This window comes from Lissotriton vulgaris, chromosome 4_1 (assembly GCF_964263255.1).
Source record: "Lissotriton vulgaris chromosome 4_1, aLisVul1.2, whole genome shotgun sequence".
Lineage (NCBI taxonomy): Eukaryota > Metazoa > Chordata > Amphibia > Caudata > Salamandridae > Lissotriton > Lissotriton vulgaris.
Window position 1 is genome coordinate 203,953,439 of NC_141691.1, and position 26,436 is coordinate 203,979,874.

General features: G+C 40.6%; 1 protein-coding gene across 2 annotated transcripts in view; it reads right to left on the reverse strand.

Annotated features, from left to right (window-relative positions):
- The window catches only part of XIAP (X-linked inhibitor of apoptosis), a 550,605-nt gene that overhangs the window by 200,002 nt on the left and 324,167 nt on the right, over window positions 1-26,436 (reverse strand). For both annotated transcript variants that reach the window (XM_086918504.1, XM_086918505.1), the window contains exon 5: window positions 15,916-15,949. In XM_086918504.1, coding sequence (XP_086774630.1) covers window positions 15,916-15,949 — 34 coding nt within the window. The remainder of the gene's footprint in view (window positions 1-15,915; window positions 15,950-26,436) is intronic.

Sequence of the window (26,436 nt, forward strand, 5' to 3'; positions counted from 1 at the left end):
CAAATGTTTTTGCAAACAGCCATAAGGTATCACTACTGTATATGAGGATAATATGCAGTGGTAAATGTAACAAGGAGTAATATATAAGTATTATGTATATTCAAAATTCACGAAGAATTCATACAGTTTTTATGGAATTTCTCTGATTGAAATTTATGAATAATTATGTGTACAAGAATTTAATGTATCCAATTGCTAGAATTAATGTCACCAAGTACACCCGCTAAGGAACTAGCCATTAGCTTTCTTAAGACATTAGGTGTAATGTTTTCCTTCTCCTCCCGTTTGGGAGTTGCTTTCCACTTTTTCTGCCGTTCATAAAGATAAGCAGGTTAACATCCTATAGAATAGGATAATGATTCATATCTCCATTATATTTCTTGGGTCTTTTTAATATTCTCCAACACATCCCCGTAAAAAGAATTCCCTCTTATGGAGCTTGTTTGATGCTAGCTGCGAAGGAGAGTCGTTTTCACTCCGTTCTACCGTCCTCGAAACAACCCTTAACACTTCTATGGTTCGAGTGTCTCACCATGTGAAAGGGTGTAGGGACTATTTAAATAAATATTTGAGTGAAAATGGTAAACAGGCACAAGATTGACAATACGCTATACTAATATTGTACCCGTTGGGACTAGAATTGGGTCCCTTATAAACTGTGAAATATACTTTGCATTTCGTATCCACAGTTTCTAAACTAATATCTCATCCCCCTGTTCAATTTGCCGTGGGGTATTTATGATTAACTTTAGAACTCACCCGGTCCTTGTTTCAAATTTCTTTTCGCGGTCCCTACCGGTACACGGGCACTACGTGCAAATTGTGGTTGATTCGGGTTTCTTCAATAGTAACTCTTCTATTATTTGCCCACTACTAATCGACCTGAGCGGTCTAGTCTTTTTTGCAACCACCCTACTTTAGGGGCGTGAACCGCGTGGTGTTTGTTCCGGCATTTCGGAAACAGGAGCTGCATTTCAGCTCAATCCACGGGATAACAGGTAAGCCACGTAAACGGCTTCTTGAGGAAGATTTGCAGTTCACGCCACTTTTCTTTACCAAACCATTGTCAATTGATTAATTCTTCCCTTCCTTTCGATGTGTAGCCCGATTAGCAACGACGCTGTGTGAACTGTAAACACACGATCCATATTGTTGGAGGAAACGGCAACCGATTATTCACGGTACCGTTCTGCCACCACTCATAAACATCCCGATTAGGACCGGGACGGAATTATCACCGGTCTCCCGGTGAGTTTCTTTCCCTCATCAAATTCCTGATTTCTCCTTCGTAGCCTTTTTGAAATATTTGACACCGGCCTGTTTATATCCATGTTGATTACATTTTGTCCTCCTTTAACAGATAACGCGCCTTGATCATTCAGATCAGGTAATTTCCAAATCCCCCCTTCTTCAACTGTTATAATTTCTGTCCGGATTTCAGCTTAATCTCTTAACGTGATACATTTAGCCCTTACTTTCTCAACCAATCGAGTGCATGCTATATTGGAACGGAATCTTTAGTCATTGATTTCCTTTTAGACCGTCTTACACTGATTAGAAGAATCGAATATGCCCTAGAAATCTTTTGGGTTAACTAACTATAAGTGAACATCTCAATTTTGTCCATTCTTTATGATGCATTGAGTTATATATAATTATGAATAAGATTAGCAGTGAGGCTTTTTTGTATTTTGGTGAATGCTAACGCGCTATGCACCCTTTATATAAAAAGAAAATATGTCTGCACAATCAGCATGTTTGGGTTGAATACTGTGGGTTTTTAATGTTGACAATATCCACTACGCATAGTACTCGCTGTAAAACAGGGAATACATCTGGACTAATAGCATGTGTAGTTTTACGACTATGTTGATTTTTGTTAATGATAAACGGTTTTTCTGCTCTCTTGAAATTTATACGCTTAGTTATGCATGGACACTTGGCTCAATAATATACAAAAGTTGGTTATGTTAAGGCAAGGGGGTACTTGATAATTGTCTCGCAACTGTACACAGTCATATACCTAATGGTTTTCCAGATTTTTAAAGATTTAAATGTTAGAATCAATGACTGAAATACGTAATTAATACTAGACGCAATTTGTTTGCCTATTTTGAGGCTTGGAACAGTTCTAATGAAGGAATGTTTAAGGTTTAGACCACCAAATGGACAATACTTAACCGTGAGAAGTCACTGCACGCCACAACGTTTATGCTTTTGACTAAATTCATGAATCAATTTCTCACATAATATAGCAATCTATCGTAAGGCCGTATGTCACTACACACAACCTATTACACGCGCTAATAATATAGACCCGTTTAGAAATTACTGTTCGTGAGTTTTCGTACCACAAGTCACCTTCTGTTTCTTTCTCCCCATCCCCGCCCCCTTTTTTGGTTTCCACTTCACTGGTGTCCCCACCCTCCACACTTATTTTTTGTAATTGTGATTTTTCCTTTTGTTCCTTATGTATTTCTTTTTATACATCCTTTTTAGCCCTGAAGATTCACAGCCACATGCTGTGTTGAAACACGTGTAGGCTAGAGTGATACTCACAGTGATTCTGAAGAAAGAACACTGTTGAATAATAAAATTCGTTTTGACTTACTCATGTGTTCTTGATCTATCCCATCGCCTAAACCATTTTGCCCGCTTAAGGTTTGAAATTCAATCTGATATACAAAGTGTGCTCTGGATTCGTGTCAAGTTTTAATATGGATATGATTCTTATGCCTTTATAAGGATATGATTTGATATAACCACATAAGGGCATAAATCGGGAATGTTTTAAATAGGGTCCTAGATACGTTCACAACACCCACTCCATGTATAATGTCCATCATTACTAAATACTAAGCAATACTAAACATATAACGATGCATGTGTTTTCAAGCCCACCCCAAAATACATAGTAATCATTTGAAATTGTATAGACACGAAAAATGAGTATAATACTGTACGTTTTTGTAAGCAGTGGTGTCATTCAGATAATGCATATTTTGTACATTTAGAATGTTAACTGAATGAATCACGAAATTTACATTTATGAAATGGCTCTTAATACAGAAGAGACGGTCGAGACCATTTCATCACATATTTATACAAGACTGTACATGTGCTAGAGGCTAAGTAAAAATATTGTCTCTAGATATATTAAAAATAGAAATCTTGTTCTGTAAGAATAGTTCTACTTTAAGCAGAGTATCATGTGCCAAATAGGTAAATATTTTGGGAACTGGAGAAAAAATAATTTCGCTTTCGGGAAGAAAAATAGTTCCAATGTTTTTAGAAGTTCTGTTTATCAAAACTGAAGGCCGAATTCAGAGTTCAGAGAACGCTGTGTGCTCGCTATTTCAAAAGTTATTCTCGTTGTTAGGAGAGAACATTAACTCAAATAGGCTGGCAAAAAATTTGTCTACAACAGTAGGTGAAAGTTGGACCAGGTCCGAAAAAGTAGAGTATAGTGCATATGTGCGAAGCATTGCCATCATCGGTGTCTAGATCAGCAATGGTCACGGAAGGTTGTACCTGTGTGCCTCTTTCATCTCGTACCTCACCGCCACCTAATCGTAATGGTGAGGTCTCAACGAATGCCGTCATCAGAATGGGTAGCCGCTGGGGACAACACGTTGCATGAGCCGTTACCGAACCAAGCAAAGTATCGACATCCATAGGTACTGCTGATGGGAGTGTGAGACAGACGTCTAACACGCATTCTTCTCCGCAAAGCAGGCATCGTAGAACAGGTAAGATGCAATCTTGCCAGATTGGTCTGAATGAAAGAAACCAGGTAGTATTCAGATCTCTTAGTCGAGCCAAGCCGAGGACTTTAGTAATCCGCTCTCGGTATTGCATTGCTAGGATCGTGTCTTCCATTGTAGCCTGAGTTTTGTCTGTGACTTGACTTGCCATATTGGAGCAGAAGGACAAAAATAGGATTCCTGCTACGAGTCCCAAGATGAGAGGCAGGCCGCCGAACACAGAGTGCATGAAATTTGGGAAGATGCTCAGGACTGCTTCAAAGGGTGCTAACAGTCCCGAAACAATTGTCTTAAATACATGTGCGATGCCACTGGTATCCGACATGTTTAAGATTTGACTTAACATTTCTACGAAATGCACAGGGCAATTTGTTGATAATAATGCATGTATCTCTGCTGTTGTCCTTGCAACTTGCAGATCCTACGTTTCTCTAGACGAGGTTAAAGGCACAGTTGTTTGTAAAAGAATAGACTTCATTCTGCTTAACCCCTTCGATGCTGATGACGGCTGGGAGCCGTCATGGCACACAGTGCTCGTGTGCTGATGACAGCTCCCAGCCGTCATGACCATGACCACGCCCGCGATCGGAATGTGCCGCACAGGAGCGGAATTCCGGCCGCGGGCAAGGGGTTAAAGTATCAATTCGAATAGAAGAGATATTCAAAGAAGGCCATATTGCTGCCTCCATGTCTGGTTTGCTGTTTGGATACAATACTTGCATACAGCAAGTGACCCTGGAAGTAACGCTCACGAGATAGGCCGTTCCTGGCACCATGCCACAACAGCTGTGGTCACTTATTATAACATAGCTGCCGTTGGAAAGCTGTCTGAAAAAGGATCTGTGTAGCAGGGGTGCCGTGCAGGTGGCATGAAAGGTTATTTGATGAACCTTCGCAGGCTCCATGCAAGTTAATTCCTTGACACAGAAGTGTACCGCTTAGTGAATTTTTACAGTTGTTACCACTAAGAAATACTTCTTTCTTATCCCCACTCCAACATCTATGTGTATCAGGCAAATTCCAGGTTGACTTTATGTACCCTTTACCCAACCTTTCATACAGGCCTGCTGGTATATACTTTTGGCAATATTGAAACTGAAAAGTCGTTATCGGAATTGTAATGGTGCCATGTATTATTCATTCAATGACAGGCTTTTCGGAGCCTGTCAATGGCAATCTTTCTAGTTTTTTAATGCTCAGCACCGTATAGTCCGCCCCTCTTTGTGCCAAAGAGATTTGTTTATCAGTAAGGTTAAAGATAGAAAATAATGACGTTGTGTTGATTAAACGCCATGGCACGTAGCCTAAACGCAGATTTTGTAACGTCCAGCCTAACTGTACAATAGAATGTAATTGGGACTGGCCATGTTGTAACATTAGCATATCCTGTTCTATTACATCAATCGCAGATGATACAATGCTGTCCAGTGAATACATTCTGGAGGACAGAGTCGTTAACCCATTGTCCACTACAGACAGTGATTTTTCCAAATTAATACAATCAATTTCTCGTATTTTTTCAGCAGTTTCAATTTGCGTTAATTTCCAAGCTTCGTTGTAAGCTGCGTATATAACGGCGTATATGAAACGTTTTTGACGCTGTTTGCGAGGTCCCAGTAAGAATTCTCGGAAGTCAGCACCTTCTTTAATTAAGTCAAGTGTTGCTTAATTTCGGGTAGTGTGGATTTCTGTAGCCATTCGAGGCATAGTTTTCCTACACCGTATGTTGTTATTATCCCGGTATGTTGTCTCTGGGAATATCTTGGGTCTGGCCTGTTCTGTTTAAACCCCTGTATTTTGTTCAGGAATCTATCTTGACAGTTATTTGTGTCTGTGGGCCAGATCAACCATTTTTTCCAATCAGGATTAGTTCTGTTTTGTTTTAAAATATAGGACACGTCTAACCCCTCATTTGTAGTGTTATTTCTATCAGGCATAGGCTTTGGTATAGACGGGTTGTTTAAATCTTTTATCTTGGCTAGGCCAAGACAGGTTGTTTGTTGAATGGTGTCATTCAGGAACATTATTTGTTCTGGGATCATGCAGGCTCTGAATAATGATTCTAAACCTTGTACCTGCCATTCTTTTGTACCCCAGACAGCTTTTGTCTCAATGTTGTTTTTCCAAAATTCAAAACCAAATGTAGACATTTTTTCATAAAACTTTACAGAATAAATCAATTTAGTATTTGTCAACATGTTTTTCATTCCTGTCTTATTCATAATTTTAAAATAAAACGTTTCTGGATCAGTGATATTAAACCCTGAGAAGTATGGGAATTTCTCATAAAATGCTTTCGAACTGCCTTTTGGTGGAGTTGGGCAATGTTCCCATTGATTATAACTGAAAACATTTCTAGGATTAGCAGATTTATGCAAATAGTGATGCCCATAGTGATTAAAGCAATACATTTCTTCATATTTGATGAACCTTGTAAATGATCATGTTCTGTAAATTCTGCTGACATTTCTAAATCAGACATCATATTGTTAATATTTTCAAAGTCCCAATCATCAGAGAAAGTACTAGGTGATACAAAGTCACTTAAAGAAACCTTGAACTGATGTGGATATTTCAAGAGTTCAACCGGGCCATAGATTTCGTAATCAGTATTGTCCCATGCTACACCACCAGGTATAGGAATGGCTGTGATGTTCACTGATGATAATTATTTTTTTTTCAATGTGAGAGGATCTGTGAGGTTTTAGAACCAAGTTGATGTTCTGACTTGCTGTGTCCATTGTACTGTATTTTCCACCAATCATTCTTACCAAGCTTAAAACCAAAATGAGCCAGAGCAGGAGGAAAAGTACACCTAACACAATCCATAATTCAATCCAGGGTGAAATCAGATATGTTTCTCCAAGTTGATGAAAGAGTCCTGTAATTTTGTCTTTGAAAGTTTTGTTTGCTGGCTTGTCTCCATGTTCACTTGGATCATCAGAAAAGTCATTGAAGTTGATAAAGTAGCCAGATGCAGTTCTGTCAATTGTTGGAATTGCTTCAGGATTCGCATTAATCTTTGGATTTGCGTCTTCCTTTGTCATATTAGTATAGTCAGAGGCTACATCATTGTAGAAAGGTGTTTCTTGACGAACTGTTGCAGTTTGGGGTCAAGAGGCACAAGTTCCATGGCTTTGTTGCATAGTTCTTTTTTATCCACTGCAGGTTTATGAAATGTGTTTAGTCTTTCAGTTTGAACCTCTTGGGTTGTAGCAAGGTTTGGTCTTCTGCTACATCTTGGGAGTCCACTGGGCCTACTACTTATTATTGGCCACATGGTTGTGGTTTTACCAGGTCGATTGATACAACTCGGTTCTCCTTTTTACCAGCAAGGGGCGGTAGTACTACTGATCTTGTTCCGCTGATAGCTAAGACAGGTACTGCTTTTCTGTAAGAAGGCCCAAATTCCTTCTTCACCGCGATCTTTTCTCTGACCAGATCCCCAATCTTTGGAATCCAGACAGGTCTTGCTGGGACAGATGGTTTTTCTTCAGGGGCCGTTGGCTCTAGCTTTGTGTTACTTATACTTTTTCTTGTTTCATTCAAGTCCTGTAAAACAGCCAAACAATCTTTGATATCAAAAGCTTTTTGTTCCACCACTGAAGTCTGACAATCGAGATCTTCGATTATCATTCTTCTACCAAATAAAAGTTCATACGGAGTTATTCCACCCAGAGAATGTTTTGGCAGATTATTAAGACTACGTTGGTCACTTATTAGATGTTTGACCCACCCACCACCCGAACCTAACACCCTCGCTGTTATAGATTGCTTTATGTCACGTTTTTTTCTCTCCACTACCGCGTTTCCCTCAAGATGGAATGGACTGGAGAACCACAATGCAATGCCCAAGCTGGTCATGGCCTCCTTGTAAGCTCGAGAGCTAAACGCAGGACCCTGATCAGAATGTAGCATGCCAATTGCGTATTTGCTGATAATGACTCGCAAATCTTTTATAACAGTTCTGGCGTCCGCCGAGCGCTGGGGCCACATCCAAATGAATCTCGTCTTAATATTTATGGGATCGCATGTGTCTGGTCGGACGCCTGCGTGTAGATAGTCTAATACTGTCTAATAGAGGTGTCTGGGCTGGTCTTATTGTGCTAGAGTCAGATATCTGGTCCGGTCCATAACTGCAATCTCTATTGCAGTCTTGACAATCCATCGCAAAGTTATAAACTTGCACGCTCATTCCCGGCCACCAGTATTTTGATTGCAATTCTATTAGAGATTTCAGGATCTCTTGGTGCCTCAGACCTATTCCCATGTGTGCTTCTTGAATCAAGTAAGCCCTTCGGTTCGTGTTTGGAATTACTCTATACCCCACTCCAGGGATTTGAGCAAACGGAATGGAGTTCGCATCAATTATCTATGTATTTCCGAGTGGATAGTTTAGAGGTAACGCCGCATAATTGCCTTCCATTGAGGCTCTTACTGCTAGTAGCGTTTCTCCATCTATTTGTTTTTTAGAACGCTTTTTTGTAGCTACGGAAGCCGGTTGACCAGCTGCAGCTGTGGCTTTGTTAGCCAATGAATTCCCTGCAACGTGAACGCCATTACGTTGAAGACTCTGCATATGTATCACGTGAGTCTTGTAAAAGAACTACCTGTTCCCATAGTTTTTTATTTTTTATTGTGCCACCTGCCTCATCTTTGTAACCGTTTTCAATCCAGGTCTGCATGGAATTAATATAAGATTCAACGCAGTAATGCGAATCGCACACTATTAGTGTGGGGAATTCACGATCAGCATTTTCAAGCGCCATCTTCCAAGTTTGTAGTTCAGCTCGCTGAGCTGTACAGTTTCTGAGTGATTCCGTTTTATGACCATTGGTCTGAATTTACCTATGCGCCAGCGTCCTTTAACAATCGCGCATGCTGCATTGTAAACTTTTTTATCCCCAACGTAGTGTTGTGCAAATCTATCTGTGTAGAATACACAGGTGTACAGTTCCAGAGGCAGAATTTCGATCGACAGAGGACATTCTTGTTCGTATTCTAGATGTTCTAGTTTTTTCATTTTGGGATCAAATGCGGGTATCACGTCAGTTGCAGTAAGAGAATTTACCCATTGTATACATCTTGGATCTAATGCCATAGCATTTGGAATGCTCGATCTTGTTACTGCCTCAAGGGCTAATACTGGTGTTAAAGCAGATATACTCTTCCCTTGAGCTAGGGCTTTTTCTTTTGCTACAGCCGTTTGAACCGCAGTCAGATTTTTTTCAGTAGAACTGATTTTCATTTCAGCTTGTGTGTACAAGTGTGATTTGTAAGCTATTGGTACCGTTTCTCCCTCATTAGAGGTCAGGTATGTAAATCCGCATCTTCCTGGGATGACTCGGATTACAAGGTTGTGTTCGTTTGCGCGTGTTTGCAGTTTTGTTTTAGTTAACATGTCTGTTTGTAATGATCTTAAAATTTCTGTGTGTTTGAGTCCAATTAATTGGTTTGAAATCAGGTTTTCTTAATTTGTAGAGTGGTTTAACCCTCTCTGCATAATTTAGAATGTAAGTTCTTCCGAAGTTCAGGGAAACCTAGAATTGATTGCAAGTTTTTCAGCGTTTTTGGAGCTTGGAGTACTGCACACTTCTCTAAGAAGTTGTCTGCTAGGCTTTTGCTTTCACTTGATAATTCATATCCTAAAAATAGGACAGTGTGGTGGGCAAATGTGACTTTTTAAAGTTACATTTGTACCCTTCAGATGCGAACCCAAGTATGATGGTGTTCACTCTTTTCAAGTGTGTCTCCAGGTCATTGTCTGTAAGATAGATGTCATCGACATAAGATAATGCCTTATCATCATACATTTGTAGTAACTCTGTTACTCTGGCTGAAAATAATCCTGAGCTATTCTTGAATCCCTGTGGGAGACGACAAAATTGCTTTTGGGCCCCCATGCTGGAGAAAGCGGTTAAATACCTGCTTTCTGGTGCAATGTTTTGACAGAAAAAACCATTTGAAATATCTAATGTCGTTTTATATTTTTTGCACACAATATTATTCATTAGTGCTGCACTGTGTGAGTTTTGTACTGCAAATGTTTTGCAACAAGTGTTTAAGTGTCTGTAGTCCAAAACTAGACAATATGAATCGTCTGGTTTGGGGACAGGAAACAAAGGATTGTTCATTTGTGAGGTGCATGTTTCAATCACCCCCTGGTATTCAAGTTGATCTAAGATCCCTCTGACTTGTTTTTTAGCTTCTTGCTTAACAGGATACTGCCTCTGTGCAGTAGGTTGATTTTTTAACTGGATTTTATGGTGAGGAGAATCCTCATCCCATCGTACATGATTTTTATATAATGCAGGGGCTTGGGCCACTGCCCATTTTCTTGCATATGTGTATTTTTTATGATTTTGGAATGTGATTTGAGAAGGCAGACAATCATTTCTTCGCCATGTGGGCACTCCCTAACAAACTCTGGTGGCCAGTCTTTCTCTGCTAGAAGGATATCATAGCCTTTAGATAGATTCTCCCAAAAGAGATCTTTTATTTTCCTAATTTTGTCCCCGTCTATACGTAATGTTATTTCATATAGTTGATGGGGAACGCTAACTCTGGTGTCTGCAGTTTCCACCTGAATGTATTTATTCGTGTCCACTGTCTCCAGAAGATTCATCAGGATCTTTTGAGCTATGGCCACTTCAGCTGCGCTGTCTAGCATTGTTTGGGCCCACTCTCCATTCTTGAGTTGTGTCCTCAGGATCCTCGGCATGTTTTATTTTAATACTGGCTACCTTCTTTTTGGGAAATAGTAATTTTTTACTTTGATGAGCAGGTTCTTTGTCTTTGGACTTGACACGCTCTTCTTTATGTTCTGACCGTCCTCTTCTTTCTGATTTCTGTGAGGAAGTCTGAAAAGAGAGGGAATTGTATCAATATCTTGATTTCTGTCACGTTTTCTCAAATTGTCCCTATTTCTAAAGTTATATCTTTTTTCAGGGGGCTCCTGTTGTGGAGACTTGCCCCCCTTTCTGGAGATCTATCTCTTTGTTGGGGAGATCTTCCTCTGTACTGGAACTGTTTTTCTTTGGGAGTGGTTTGCTTATTACCCTGCCACTTCTTTTTTGGAGAAATGAGATTATTTTTAATAAATTTTTTTTCAGGATTTTCAGTTAGTTAAGGTTTTAGTGATTTCCCACCCAAACTATCTCTACCTAATTCTTCATAGGATTTTTCAATTATTCTGGCAAGTTCAAAAGGTTGGTCTGCTATATCTGTTTCTTTTAATTTTTGGCGGCAGGTTGTACCGTCAATTGTCAATTGAACTAATTGTCTATATGCTTTTGTTAATTCTTTTAGCTGGACTACAAGTTCTCCGCTTGAAATTTTTTCAATGTCAAGATGTGGTGTATAGCTGGCTAGACCCGGCCATGTGGCTCCTGGTCTACCTCGTGTACCGAGCATGGTAAAGTGATTTTGATGTTTTAGGGCGCCATTAAATCAGAGCTCATGCTCTTTGTAAGTTAGTGGAATTTCAACTTCCTCGAAAGGGGAGTATTCCTCTGGAGATTCCTCTATGTTGTAGTAGTGGAACTCGCGTGTCACAGCATTTGCTGCTGGAAAAGTTATCCATGAATAGAATACCTTTGTCTGCGGATATTCATGTGCCTCAACAACAAATATGACTGTACCACCTCTTGATGATACTCCAATTTCTATACGTTTTATAATTATGGTTTTCCTTATATTTACCGGGATGAGTATTGTATCCAGTTCATTTTCATTAAACCCTGTAACGTCTGAACCCGGTTGATTCGCATCTACTGCAGCTCCACTGGTTGCGTTGGTGTCGCCGTTAGTTGACATTGTTTAATGAAAGTTTGCAGAGCAAGTATCAAGGAAACAAAGATTAGGTGCACAATATTTTGGAACACTGTATCCTTCAACGTTGACTAAACCAAAAATTAATACATAGGAATCTCTTCCTACTAAGTTTTGGCGGATATTAACCTTTTACCCACTCCAGACGTCTATTGGAGTTTTTAAGGGAGAAGGGGTCTGTGTGAAAAGCACGACTGAGTTACTCTAGTATCTAGCGTTAAATTATCGCCTTACCAAACGTTGGGCGCCATGTAGTGTAGTTCCTATATCCCCAATAGGCTCTGTGCACTGGAATAACAAACGATAGTGTAGACGTAGGACTGAGGTCGACTAGGTCTCTATTGAATATGTTAGGCTTAATTGTGTGTGCCAGCTAGCTCAGAGGTCACTTGAAACTTTCTCGGATACACAAGAAGGGATTAGCTTTTGACAACCATATAACATGACAACTTTGTTCCCCCTGAAATAAGGAATATCTCCAGAGTCGCGGAAACAATAGATGGCTATTTCACTCAGTCAATCGTGCATGCTTAGTTTCACCAGGAGTGCAGAGAAATAGAGAGACGGGCGTTTTCAATAAAAGTGGTTATTTATTGAGCAGTCTTCTTTCTCATGCAAGAGTAGTGAATTGCCACAATTGCAATACTGGTCATAAAGTAAAGTGCATACAGTAAAATGAGTATTATGAAATAATACTGTAAAAGCATTTATATGGTTTCTAAGTCATAAGATACTTAAAATGGATAAAATACATACAATGATAAAATAAGGACTAAACGTACTCAACTGGTGTTTCTAAGATACGCCTACCCCGGTGTACCTAACCTAAGTCTAGTACGTGGGAAGGAGTAGATGAGTTATAGTTTTTGCCAAGAATCTGAATCAAGAATTCTCTAGGGGTCTAATCAGCTCCGTACCTTGGGTATAGAATAAAGGATGTCTTGTATCTCTCTCTCAGGACTCAATCTCCCAGCAACCTGCGAGGGTGACAGGGAAACACTGGAGCTGCATTTCTCGGCAGGAGAAAAGGCTTTCTCAGTGCATCAGCAGGGAGGGTTGCCTTTATAAGGATATGATTTGATTTAACCACATAAGGACATAGATCGGGAATGTTTTAAATAGGGTCCTAGATACGTTCACAACGTTCACAACAGCATGTGATGTCAGCCCTCGTCATCGGACAATGGTGCACCCTTTCTCCTCCAGTAACTCTTTACTGATTTTTACACTCTCATAAGCCCCTTTTCTGTTGTGTTCCCTTCTCTCTTCTACTATTCCTGTGCCCTCTCACACATGCAGGCTATGTGTTCCCGTCCTGTCACAGTCTCTTCCCTTTCTCTCTTCTTGCGACCCTCTCTTCATTCGCTCCCCATGTCAGACTTCCCTCATTATCCCATTATAACCGTTTCCTCCATATTCTTCATATCCCACTCCCTTCCCCTTCCTTCATCGCTGTCATCCCCTCTCCTTGTCTCACTTTCCGTATTACCTTCCCACTTGTCGTTTCTCTATCTGCCTGTCGTCTCCCCGCCCCGACTTTCCAATTCTCTCATTTCACTCTCTTTCTCCATCCTATTCTCCACACCATGTTGTCTATGTGTCTCTGTTACCGCATCTTCTCATTTCTTTTCCGTCCTCTGGTTTCACTTCTCTCTCTTGCTCCGTTTATTTTTTTCTCACTATATCTTCTCTCCTTTCTGCTCTCTCTCCTCCCTCTCTTTCGTACTTGCTGTTTGCCTCACATTTTCCTCTTCCCCCTCCCACCGCTCGCTCTTAGTTCCACTTCTCTTTCCTTTCTTGCATTTCTCGTTGTCTCACTTTTTTCTCAGTAGTTAACCTTCTTTTGAGCCTTATCTCTCACAGTTGTCTCTCTTGTCTGTTAATTCCTCACCCTCAATCCCCCTCACACCCTCACACAACCCCTCACTCACCCTCTCACCCTCACACACCCCCTCACCCTCACACACCCCCTCACCCACACACTCACACACCCACTCACTCACACACCCACTCACTCACCCTCACACACCCCCTCACACACACCCTCACTCACCCACCCTCACACAACACAGCACAACAAAACACAGCACAACAAAACACATCACAACAAAACACAGCACAACAAAACACAGCACAACAAAACACAGCACAAAAAAACTGCATAACAAAACAAAGCATAGCATAATAAAACACAACAAAACATAGCATAGCATAACAAAACATAGCATAGCATAGCAAAACACAACAAAACATAGCATAACAAAACACAACAAAACATAGCATAGCATAAAAAACAAAGCATAGGATAGCAAAACTAAACATAGCATAGCATAACAAAACAAAGCATAGGATAGCAAAACAAAACGTAGCATAGCAAAACATAGCATAACACAACAAAACATAGCATAACAGAACACAACACATAGCATAACAAAACATAGCAAAACACAACAAAACATAGCATAGCTTAACAAAACAACAAAACATAGCATAGCAAAACAAAACATATAATAGCATAGCAAAACACAGCATACCAAACACAAAACATAGCATAACATAACAAAACATAGCATAGCAAAAAAAGCATAGCATAATAAAACACAAGAAAACATAGCATAGCAAACCATAGCAAAACACAACAAAACATAGCATAACAAAACACAACAAAACATAGCATAGCATAGCAAAACTAAACATAGCATAGCAAAACATAGCATAACATAACAAAGCATAACATAACAAAACATAGCATAACAAAACACAACACATAGCAAAACACAACAAAACATAGCATAGCTTAACAAAACACAACAAAACATAGCATAACATAACAAAACACAACAAAACATAGCATAACAAAACATAGCATAACAAAACACAACAAAGCATAACAAAAATAGCATAGCAAAACATAGCATAACAAAACATAGCATAACAAAACACAGCATAACAAAACACAGCATAACAAAACACAGCATAACAAAACACAGCATAACAAAACACAGCATAACAAAACACAGCATAGCATAACACAGCATAGCATAACACAGCATAGCATAACACAGCATAGCATAACATAACCAATCAAAGCATAGGATAGCAAAACATAGCATAGCATAACAAAACAAAACATAGGATAGCAAAACACAATATAGCATAGCATACAGCATCACTCCGCACCACCACAGCATCACTCAGGGGCACCACAACATCACTATGTGCTACCACAGCATCATTGAACGCCACAGCATCACTGAATGCCCCTGCATCACTCGTTCGCCATCACAACATCACTCAGCGCCACCACAGCATCAATCTGTGTAACCATTCAACAACACCTGGTTCAAATATGTTCTCTCAATGTTTCAAGCTTTATTACAAATGTAACAAAAAGATGTTAATATTTCACTTCTGTTCTTGGATTTTCGTCACAATAAAATACACTTAACATAATCTTCACAAAAGTTATTCACAAAAGTTTAAGCTATTGCCATTATAAATGACAATAGCTTTTATTTAAGTATTAATTTAAAAAAAAATGTAAAGCCATTGTTATTTGTAATATCAATACATCTAAGTCACGTAAATACAACACATATTGCATTACAAATTCTATAGGTGTCACATTTGCGAAAGTTAAAACTATTGGCATTGTAAATGACAAAGCTATTACTTTCGCTATTTTCAAAACCAACACAAATACAAGATTTGTCTTTTCAATACCAATAGCTCAAACTTTACTAATGCAAGACCTATTGCATTGCAAATGCTTGTTAATTTCATGGTGGTGATCTGTGTATATTTCTGGCAGAACCAGTTGGAAACTACGTCTTATGTTCGATATTTCAGTATGTTCTGCAGATGTTGTCTTTAAAATATGAAAAGCACAAAACTGAAGTTGGCCTTAAGTAGGAAAATCATGAAATGTCTAGCATAATACACAGTCTTCAGTTGGTTCTTCCACAGAAATACATAAAGTGGCGTCCTCTGAAATCCTCAGATCAAATGAAACGTTGCCCAGAAATGTAATCAACAGTAAATTTCCTAAGAAAAGAGACAATCATAAACATCTCATATGGCATAGCTACACATACTTGTTGCTCAAATCAATTATTTACAGGCCACTCAAATGATGTATACTCGCTTCAAATGGTGAAAGATAGCCAACAGACTACAAGCTAGAAAATTAAGAAGGACAACTGAGGTAAAGTGCACATTTCATACATTCATATTGAACAAGTAGCATGGAGTCACCCTGCTAAAACATAAGGGACAGCAGTAAACAATAACCAAACTTGTGAATGGAGAATTTTAACAGTACCTTTTTTTAACGGCTCGTCTTCAACTGGTTCCATCTAAAAGAAAAGTCAAAACAGTATCAGATAAGTGCATTTTGCAGCTTTTGCCATATGTATGCAATGATTTGAATGTGTTGTTCTCTCGTAAGAGCAGGGTGGGGAGTGCAAAGTCAGAGGGATGTGTGTATGGGTGTAAATAATTCCGTGTTTGGCTAAATGGCCATATTATTTGTAATTTGCATCCAAAGCACTTCTCTTATATTTGTTAATTCATCACAGCAATCTGTGCTTTGTTTAAGCACAGATTGCTGTGATGAAGTAACAAATACAAGAGAAGTGCTTTGGATGCAAATTACAAATAATATGGCCACTTAGCCGTACACGGAATTATTCCATACGAGGTAACAAGAGGGCCCATCCTTTTTTTTATTGTTACAAAGCATTGATTAAATCAGTACTATAAGGGAGGACGCATTTAATTTGATATATATATATATATATATATATATATATATATATATATATATATATATGAGAGCACAGGATTCCCTCTCTCCAGCTTTGCGTACGCGGACACAGCCTCCACGCCAACCACAGGAAGGAAAAGGCGAACCACCAATCTGGCAGGCAAATAGAGTTTATTTATTGCAGTTCACACAGCCATTTGACAGCGACGCGTTTCGAGCACGGATGCCCTTGCTCACGCTGCGATACACATACATATATTACCTACTGCCGGTCGCCAGTAGGTAGTTATAGTTAGAACCTATTTTCCATAGGAAAAGCATTTTTTGATTTGCTAATAACTTTTACGTCATTTGACGAATCTTTGAGAAATTCTCCCCAAATCTATCCAGGTCAGCTCCTATCCTGAAAGTTTGGGGGTGATTTATCAAGCGGGGCTAAGAAAAAAGAGGGGGTCCATAACGCGTTTTTCGGGTGTTAATTTCCATAGGAAATTTTGAGACAGGCTACAGCCGAACTGCTGAATTAACCCAAATTTGGAAAAAAGGTAGTGCTTGTTTCAGAAAGCAACCTTTTTTTAAAATGGTGTAAATCCATTCAATAGTTGCTGAGAAATTAAAAAAATAAAAGTTTTGATATCTATGGCCGCGGTGGAGTCGCGGACCCCTCCCGACCACAAGCTTTATTCTAATTGGCTGTCAACACTCCAAACCAGGGATGCAAAGTTGTTTGCTTCTTGTCTCCTAATAGAATTGGAAGACTGGGCTATGAAGGAGAGTATTATCCCATTTAATCAGACTGGTTTCCAGAAAGGTCAATCCACCATCACTAATTTGTTGGCTCTAACCCTGCTTGCAGAGAAGGCGGTCTTGAATAAACAAAATGTATACATTGCTTTTATTGATCTTAAGGCAGCCTTCGACTCTGTGCCTCGAAATTTGTTATGGAAAAAATTGTCAGATCTGGGGATCTCAAAAAAAAATTGTTGAAAGCTATTATACTTCTGTATACTAACACTTGAGTTCAAGTTAAGATTGGGGAGGGAAATTCCTTAACAAGGAAGATTAGAACATATAATGACCTGAAGCAGGGCTGTGTTCTTGCCCATTGCTTATTTAATTTATTTTTATCAGATCTTTCTCAGCATTTGGATGTTGTTATTGGGCATGTTCCTAGGATGGGGGAGTGCAAATTAGCTACCTCCAGTATGCTGATGACATGATTCTTGTGAGCCATATCCCTATCGGCCTACAAAGACTTATTACTGCCTTTGATGATTATATACAGCAGAATGGCCTTGAATAGAATGTTAAAAAAAATAAAGTAACGAAAATTGGTGTAGTGAAACAGAAGTTTAAACCCTGGAAGGCCAAAGCAGGTACAATTGATATTGTTAAGACTTATAGATACTTAGGGGTGATATTAGACAATCGCATGTCTTTTAAATTTCATCTAAAAGATCTAAGGGCCAAGGCTGTGACAATAATCCATGCTTTTAAATGTTTAAAAAAAATCAATGAACTGTCACTCATATGAGTTTATTCTTAAAGTAATCAAAGCCAAGTTACAACCTACCCTCATTTATGGTTCTCTGATTACTAGAGGAAAAGATGTGAAGGTTCTTAACTTACTGATTGTTAGGGTTTTTAAAGCAACCTTTGGAATTGACAGGTCAGTGTGTCAAGCAGCAATTAGATTGGAATTCGGTCTCCAAAGACAGTGCCTGGTATCAAAAGGATCTTTCCTAAAATGTATGGTTGCCTTGTCAACATCAGCCCTGCATCTTTAAGGAATATTTGTTGGCAAGAAATTAATAAATCTGCTTACACGGCTAAATGGAGAGCTTATATTTTAACTTCCCTACGAGATATCGGCCTGCGCATTGAACTGCCAGGCTGAAAATGCCCAACTATAAATTAATTTAAAAAAAGCATATTAAAGTCCAATAGTTTAAATTGGATAAAATTGCATTAGCTGAGAAAAACTATGCATGGTACGTGATCAATTCATACCAATTCCCGCGTGTTCAGCCATATTTAAATGTTTTCTTTTCTGTAAAGTTTAAAGAAATTTTTTAAGGCTTTGTATGGGTATAAACCCAACAAAGGAGGGCACCAGATCTTGGATAAAACAGTGGCCGGATTTGAATTGTAGATTTTGCGGATGGCCACAGGAAACTCTTGCACATATAAAATGTGTATGCCCGAAGCTGATTAATCTTAGACGTTTAGTTTTGAGACCTTATTTTCTGATGAGTGGCGTGAGATTGTCTGTAGAATCGGTTCTATTACTAGGTCAACTGGTAAAAGTTTTAACGGCAGTTGAAAAATGTCTAATATAGGGCAGATCCCCTCTACTTTTATGGCCCTGATGCTATTAGTTTTAACAGCTTATAAATTCTATTACTTAATAATTTTTATTGCGATGGTATTAATTTGAAATGTAACAATAGCTGAGTTCTCATCACAGCAAATTGATGTATTTTTTGCACATTTGAACTTTGAAAGGAAGGGAAAATGAATGATTATTTGTCAGAATATTGCTCTGTTATATCTATGGAAATAGTATGTAATGCACACCGTCACTTTAAAATGTATAATGTGCAATGATATTCTGCACTTAGCGATGTAAGGTGGCTAGATTTGGGCTTATCGATTAGTTTTTAAATTGTATTGTGATGAGAAGATGTTTTGTTTGTAATGTAAATGTGTTTTTCTTGGAGACATAAGATGTTGTGCTTGCAATGATTTTAATTAAATTAAGCAATAAAGATTATATACACTGATTCTTCATTTACCTCCCTCTCGTTCCCTCTTGACTTTCCTTCTCCATGCTCTTTCCTTCGCAACCCTACTCTCGTTAGTTTTCCCTTTCTACCCTACATTAGCTTTCTCCTTTCTTGCCTCGCATTCTCTTTCTTTATATTTTCTTTTTCTCCTGCTCCCTTCTCTCACCCTGTATATCCTTGATGTATATTTGTCGTCCTCTCTCTCCTACAGCCCACTCCCTTTCTAGTAGGCCTTCCACCTCTCTCACAGTTTCTTCCGAGTTCTCGCCTTGGCCACGGCTCTTTTCTGATTCTGTCCCTGCAGTGGACCAGACTCTTTTCTACCCCGCACAGTTAGCTCCGATGCTTCCTATTTGCTTCCGATATGTAGCACCTATCCAGCCCTAGCCAGTCTTTGTTTTGGTTATTTATTGATTCTATGTCTCTTTCTAAGTCTTATTAAGTCTTCGGTCTCACGTCCTGCACTTTATTTCCCTCTTCTTTTCTTCTCTCTATAGCTCTTCTCTTACTTGCTTCTTTATTTCCTGACGAGGGCCCTGTTTGTACTTGTTTTCTAATTCCCTTCTTTTCATGCAGGCTTTTTTTCTTTTCTCACTATTCTTTCCAGTGTTTGAGTCTTCTCCTCTACCATTTCCTCCCTTCTTTTTCCTGAAATCGATCTGTGGCTCCTCTTAATCTCGTCCATCTTCCTTTTCTTTCCCTTGCATTCGATCCCTTCATGCCCTCTCTCCTCTTCCTGCCACTTTGCCTTCCCTCCCTTCATCTCTCCTCCTTTCTAGACTCATTTTACACCCCTGCCGTTCAGCTTGCTTCCTTTCCTTCCCATGCACGTTTTCCTTCTTTTCTCATGACTCACTGCAGCGTTTCATTCGTCCTTTTCTGCATTAATTCCTCATGTCCCCTCTAACACCCTGTGGCCCTGTGTATTTTGTCGCTGGCATTTTTTAGGGAAATGTAGCGCACACTGCCCCTATATATTTCATCTTGTGTGTATGGCGCCTTCCTAGCTCTTATTCTGTTGTTCTCGTTCTTGCTTTTCCTCTGCAGTCTCTTCCCCTCTACGTTTCTATATTATACCGAGGTACATCTCTTTACCAGGCACATGCACTTTAGTCACGTAGGGAACATGCAGTACCGAGCAGGGTGTTTGCAATGCGTATGTTTGCTTGTTTGCTGCTGGGATATAACTGCGTGTTAAAGAGTCAGAAACACGGGTGAGTGCACATGACATTTGTGTGCGTCAGTGTTGCTGGTGAATGTAGGAGTGGCCATAAAAAGTAGAGACAAACAAGCATTGGAAATGCAATAGGTCTCGCATTAGAAAAGTTGGAGCTATTGGTCTTGTAAATGACAAATATTTTATTTATGTGTTTGTTTTTTAAATAGCTAAATTGATAGCTTTGTCATTTACAATGCCAATAGTTATAACTTTGGCGAATGTCAGTACTAAAGATTTTTCAAGCATTTAGGTGGCAACACATGCCCGCTTTGGCAACAAAAAAAAGTTAGGGTTTTGGGATTAACAGCAGAAGGATTAAAATACCAAAACATATCCCAAAGTGTTCAAAAAGCAATAAATAGCAGCCAGTTCATAAGCAAAGTATAAGGGGTGGGGGTCCTGAATGGAGATCGGTCGCAGGGGTAGGCGAAGGCGGAATCTACGAGGATATTGAACAGGAAAATATCATTGTATGAGGGAAGCACGGTGGGGTGTGACAATGCAGGGTGGAAGCTAGGCTGAGCCTGCAAATTCATAACACAAGGCAAGCGGACAGGGTGTGGGCATATCAAATTCATTACATTTGCTGTTGTGTAATAATTATGTGAAATTTTTTCAACATTCTGCAAAATGTCATTTAATGCCAAACTGCCATTTTGCGCTTTATTTCGGCGTAAAATTGTAATGGACGTGAGGAAACATTTGGAGTTAAAAATAATATCACAAAAAATAACAGCATTTTAAGCCGCTAAACATATTCTGCTTGTTGTGATGTTCTCATGGGCTAATTTTTTTGCCGCGAACTGCGCATAATTATGCAACAAACGTAAAGCAAAAATACCCAAGATTATGCCTGCGTAACAGAACTGTCATCCCCCTGCCTGGAGTCCTGAAGTGTGCGGTATGGAGAAAGAAGCACACGCTCGACGACCAAATCTCATGAGGAGCACCGTCGGCAGGCTAGGCTTTTAAGCAAACAGCCTCTGCATTCTGGGACTTGTAGTTTTGGAATTAACATTGAACCTGTCCTTCTGTAAACTTAAGACTTCAAAGAGCTGTTAAAACGTCAGAAATGCCATTATGTGTTACACATAACAATAACTTGTGGTCACTAAAGAGCAAGGCATGAGAGGGGTATGGACTGGATACGATAGTGCGTAAGAAGTGAACAAAGAGGCTGTTTGAGAAGACGGAAGGTCAGTCCTTACCCAGAAGGAAGAGGAGGGTGCAGGTCATTAGCAAGGGCCGCTGCAGCTTCATGGTTCGTCACTCTCGGATGCCTGCTCGAAGCTGCTGGCGGAAAGGGCTTGGGCCGTTCTGGGAGAATCTCTGCAGCCTCTGTGCCTGCTCGGCGGTGCAAGCGACCGATAACACGGAGGCAGGGAGACCTGAGCTGTGGGGGAGGAGGGTACTATGTTTTTACAAGAAAACAGAACAAGACGGAGGGAAGGAAGATAAGGGGAGGGGGAGGAGAAATGCGACACGGCGGGCAGGGGAGGGGGCGGAGCGGGGAGAGGTGCGACACGGCAGGCAGGGGAGGAGAGTAGGAGGAGGAGGGCGGAGGAGAGTAGGAGGAGGAGGGGGGAGGAGAGTAGGGCCGAGTCACTTTTTCCAGCTATCCCATCAAAGGAGGATGCCCTTTATCTTAAAGAAATTTGGGATATGTATATAACAGTATGTTCACGGAATAATCGTAATTTTCTAAAATACTTATTTACTAATGAAAGTTCCAAATAGCGGTATAACCAGTGTGCAGTATTTAGACCGATTTAAGCGAAAAATATCTTAAAAACATGATTTACTTTTTCACAGGAGAAGTCTTAAATGGTAATTTCAAATAAGAGCACTGTACCGACTTCTTCGAATTTTATGTCCGAGGTCATCAATACTCTGCCAAGTGTCTCGTTTCAGCTGTGATTTCTTTGTGCGCGGTTGGCGTTCATCAACAATTGAATGTGAAACCGACATCATTCCTTTGCGCACGCCGCGTGGCACGCGCTCAACGTCTTTAATCGCGCTGAGTGGACCCGGGCAGCAAACTTGAACCCCATTCCATTTCCAGGTCACACTGGAACTCGGCTGCAACCTAACAGCGGTTGGTTCGAAGATGGAACGTTTAGTTTTTAAATCCAAACCGCCTGATCGAGCAGTTCTTCGAAACTCAACCATAATTGTGTAACTAAGCTGTCGAACAGCAAGTACCGCCACACAGGAGTGTACAGGGAGGGTAAGGACATGTTCTTCTGGTTTGCACAGATTGAGAAGTCCCGTCCAACGTGATTTTGATTAAAAAAAAAAAAAAAAAACGGTACATTAAATAAATCACAGGATTGCCTTTTCGAAGTCCGTTATCACGAAGTCTTCCATAATCGTGCCAGTAGAAGTCTTTCGAGTAGATATTTCGGTTACGATCAATAAGTTTCAAACAAATGGTGCCCACGGGAGTAGCTAGAAAAAAAATACTCCCACTTTGAACCAGTGCCACGTTTGGCATGGCCCTGAGTAAGAGAATATGGAAAAAAAACGCACAAACGTATCTGGAGCATAGCGGCAACGTTTTCAGATCTCTTGTGCGACCTTTACGTGGATTAAGTGTGTATGACTGCCATTGTAGCGCCAAATGCGACTTTAGAGTGACACTTTCGCAAGTGAAACCAGACACGGCAGGCAGGGGAGGAGAGTAGGAGGAGGAGGAGGGAGGAGAGTAGGAGGGGGGAGGAGAGTAGGGGAGGCACGGCCTAGCGGCCGTGCAATCAAGAAGTGAGGGGGCGGAGCTGGGGGAGGCTGTGACAGAGAGAGTAGGCAAGGCAGGCGGCAGGGGGCATGTGCACGCGCTTTTAAGCTCAATGCGCATGCGCATTGAGCTTAAATTTCTCGTGCACTGCAAGGAATCGCCACGATTCCTTGCAAGTTGGTTCAAGAGTGGATAAGCCCCCATAGTCTCGCAAGCTCGATGCGCATGCGCATCAACAGGCGAGACCTAAAAAGCATTGGTGTGTGAGGGCTTACGTGCAATGTATGTGTCTGTGTAGATTGCTTCTAAGTGTACAATGTATGCAAGCCTTTGTATGACTGGCTATGTCTGTAAAATGTGTATTTCTTTGTATTTTATATGTGTGCTTGCATAGAGGAACATGTTGTTCAGTGTGTACCCCACTGTACGTTACTGGTGAGCTTCTGCACGAGTCATTGTGTATATACGCGCTTGTGCGTGTTTGTTTGTGCAATAAATGTGTACAATGATGTGTGTATCACATTGTATGGCGGGAGTGTGCTGTACGAATGTTGTGCTTGTGCCTTTGTGCATGCCTGTGTGTTTGTGTAGGTTGGGTACGCGATTGTACTTGGTATATAGCTCCGTAGTAGTGCTACTATGTGTAAAGTATGACTGACTTTGAGCTGTGCGTTTGTGCATGTATACAAAAGCTTCTCTAACGCCTTGGCATGGTGTTAATTATTATTATTATTTATATAGGAATGACTGTCTTTATAGATAAGTATGCGTGTGTAATATGTGTATGCACTGCATGTTTGTATTCCGTGCTTGGCTAAGAACTCTATTGTTTTGTGTGCCCTTCAGCGTATGTATGTCTTTTTTACGAGTACATGTCTGTGTGCATTTGTGTAATGTATGTGCCTTTGGGTCGTGTATGACTGCTCCTTGTTTTTTGTATGCGTATGATATAATGTGTGCTTTCTATGTAGGTTTTCGTAAGTGTGGGGCATTGTGTCTGCTTGTGTCCGTGTTTTTGCTTTTGTTCAGAAAGATGACGTACGCATTTAGTATATAAAAGTATGCAGATCCAGTTGCATAAAATATTCCCGATTGTGGGCGTTTGCAATGTGTGTGAGATGAGCAAGACATTGGGAAATAGAAACATCAAGGAATTGTATTTCCAGTGATTGGTTGGAATAAGGCATTTTATTTTCCGTACGAATAAAGAGATGTGCGTAGTAGGTGCGTTTTTTGTTTGCTGCAGGGCTACGTGACACGCATGCACGCCAAGACTCTGCATGTAGAAACAACAGGGCGCTCTTGTGTCCACAGAAATGTGGACACATTCAAATGTTTACAATTCACCAGTTTAACATATAACATATTATTGGCAATCAGTTAGCAAACAGATTTAGCTATTTTTAATCTACAAAGGTCTGGAGCTCGGACTTTGCAATACTAGCCATATATGTGACAAATATCCACACAAATGTGTGCTATCCATAGTGGGGAAGAGCTCTGTTTTATGTAGGGGTTAAAAGCCACGCAGAAGACAACAATTCAAAATGTACTCATTCAGGAAGTCATCGCTCACAGATACCATCCCATCTCAAGAGCATATCCGAAACAAGCATTGGCATAGCCAATAGGTCTCGCCTTTGGGACCATTTAAGTGTTTAGTTATCCAGCACAATATCCTTGGTGCAACCACATCAACTGTTGCATGGCTAAACACTTATAAGGTCCCAAAGACGAGACCTACTGGCTATGCCAATGCTTGTTTAAAAGGGTGCAAGGCCCCCGGGATGGGGTCCCCGGGGCAAAAAGTGGCCAAGAGAAGGGGATTAACTCCCGATGAATCCCGAGGGTCCCTGGGGTCCAACTAGCCCACCAGGTACCTCCAGTTAGTGCCACCGAGCTGCGTTGCAGAGAGGTGTTCAATGGCACGTGACCTCGGACCACCTCTGCAACACAGCTCTGTGGTGCTTAATGGAGGTACCTGGTGGGCTAGTTGGACCCCAGGGACTCTCAGGAATCAAGGGGAATCAATCCCCCAACTTATAACCTGCCAGGGTGGTGAAGGGAGGGGGCGGGACTGATGTGACGTGTGTACTTATCCAATCACTCCGCCAAAACCAAAGCACTTATAAATTCACCATGCACTATCCTTGCAGTAGTCTAATCATCCAGTCAGTACCAATGCACTTATGCAATGACCCATGCACTAACTCATACACTGCTACAATACTCTGAGCCCTACCCATGCACTCCTCCAATCACCCAGCCAGCACTATGTACTTGCCCAATAACTCCGCCAAAACCCAAGCAGTTAAAAAAAATCACCATGGACTGTCCTTGCAGCACTCTAATCATCGAGTCACTACCCATGTACTCATGCAATGACCCAGTCACTAAAACATGCACTGCTGCAATCCATTGAGGACTACCTATGCAGTCCAGTAATCTCCCTGGTACTACCTATGCAGTCCTCCAATCACCCAGCCAGCACAATGTACATATCCAATCACTGCGCCAAAACCCAAGGACGTATAAATTCACCATGCACTCTTCTTGCAGTACTCTAATCATCCAGTCACTACCCATTTAGTCAAGCGAAGATCTAGGCAATAACACATGCACTGCTACAATCCCTGTGTACTACCCATGCAGTCCTTTAACCACCTACACACTTCTCATTCGCTCCTTTAATTCCCCTGGTAGTACACATGCAGTCTAGCAACCACCCTGTCACTCCCCGTGCAGTCCTCTAGTCACCCAGCCACTACAATGTACTAATCCAAACACTCTGCCAATACCGAAGCACTTATAAATTCACTCAGGAACTCTCCTCGCAGTACTCTAATCACCCAGTCACTACCCATCTAGTCAAGCGATGATCCAGGCACTAACACATGCACTGCTACAATCCTTGTGTACTACCCATGCAGTCCTTTAACCACTTACACACTTCTCATTTGCTCCTTCAATTCCCCAGGTAGTACCCATGCAGTCCCGGAATCACACTGTCACTCCTTGTGCACTCCTCCAGTCACCGAGCCACTACCAGGTACTAATCCAAACACTTCTCCAATACCCAAGCACTTCTAAATTCACCGCCAACTCTCCTTGCAGTACTCTAATTATCCACTTAGTACCCGTGTACTCATGCAATGACCCAATCACTAACACATGCACTGCTGAAATACTTTGAGGACTACCTATTCAGTCTAGTAATCCCCCTGGTACTAGCTACGCAATCCTCCAATCACCCAGTCAATCCTATGTGCTTATCCAATCACTGCGCCAAAACTCAAGCTCTTATAAAATCACCATGCACTCTCCTTGTAGCACTCTAA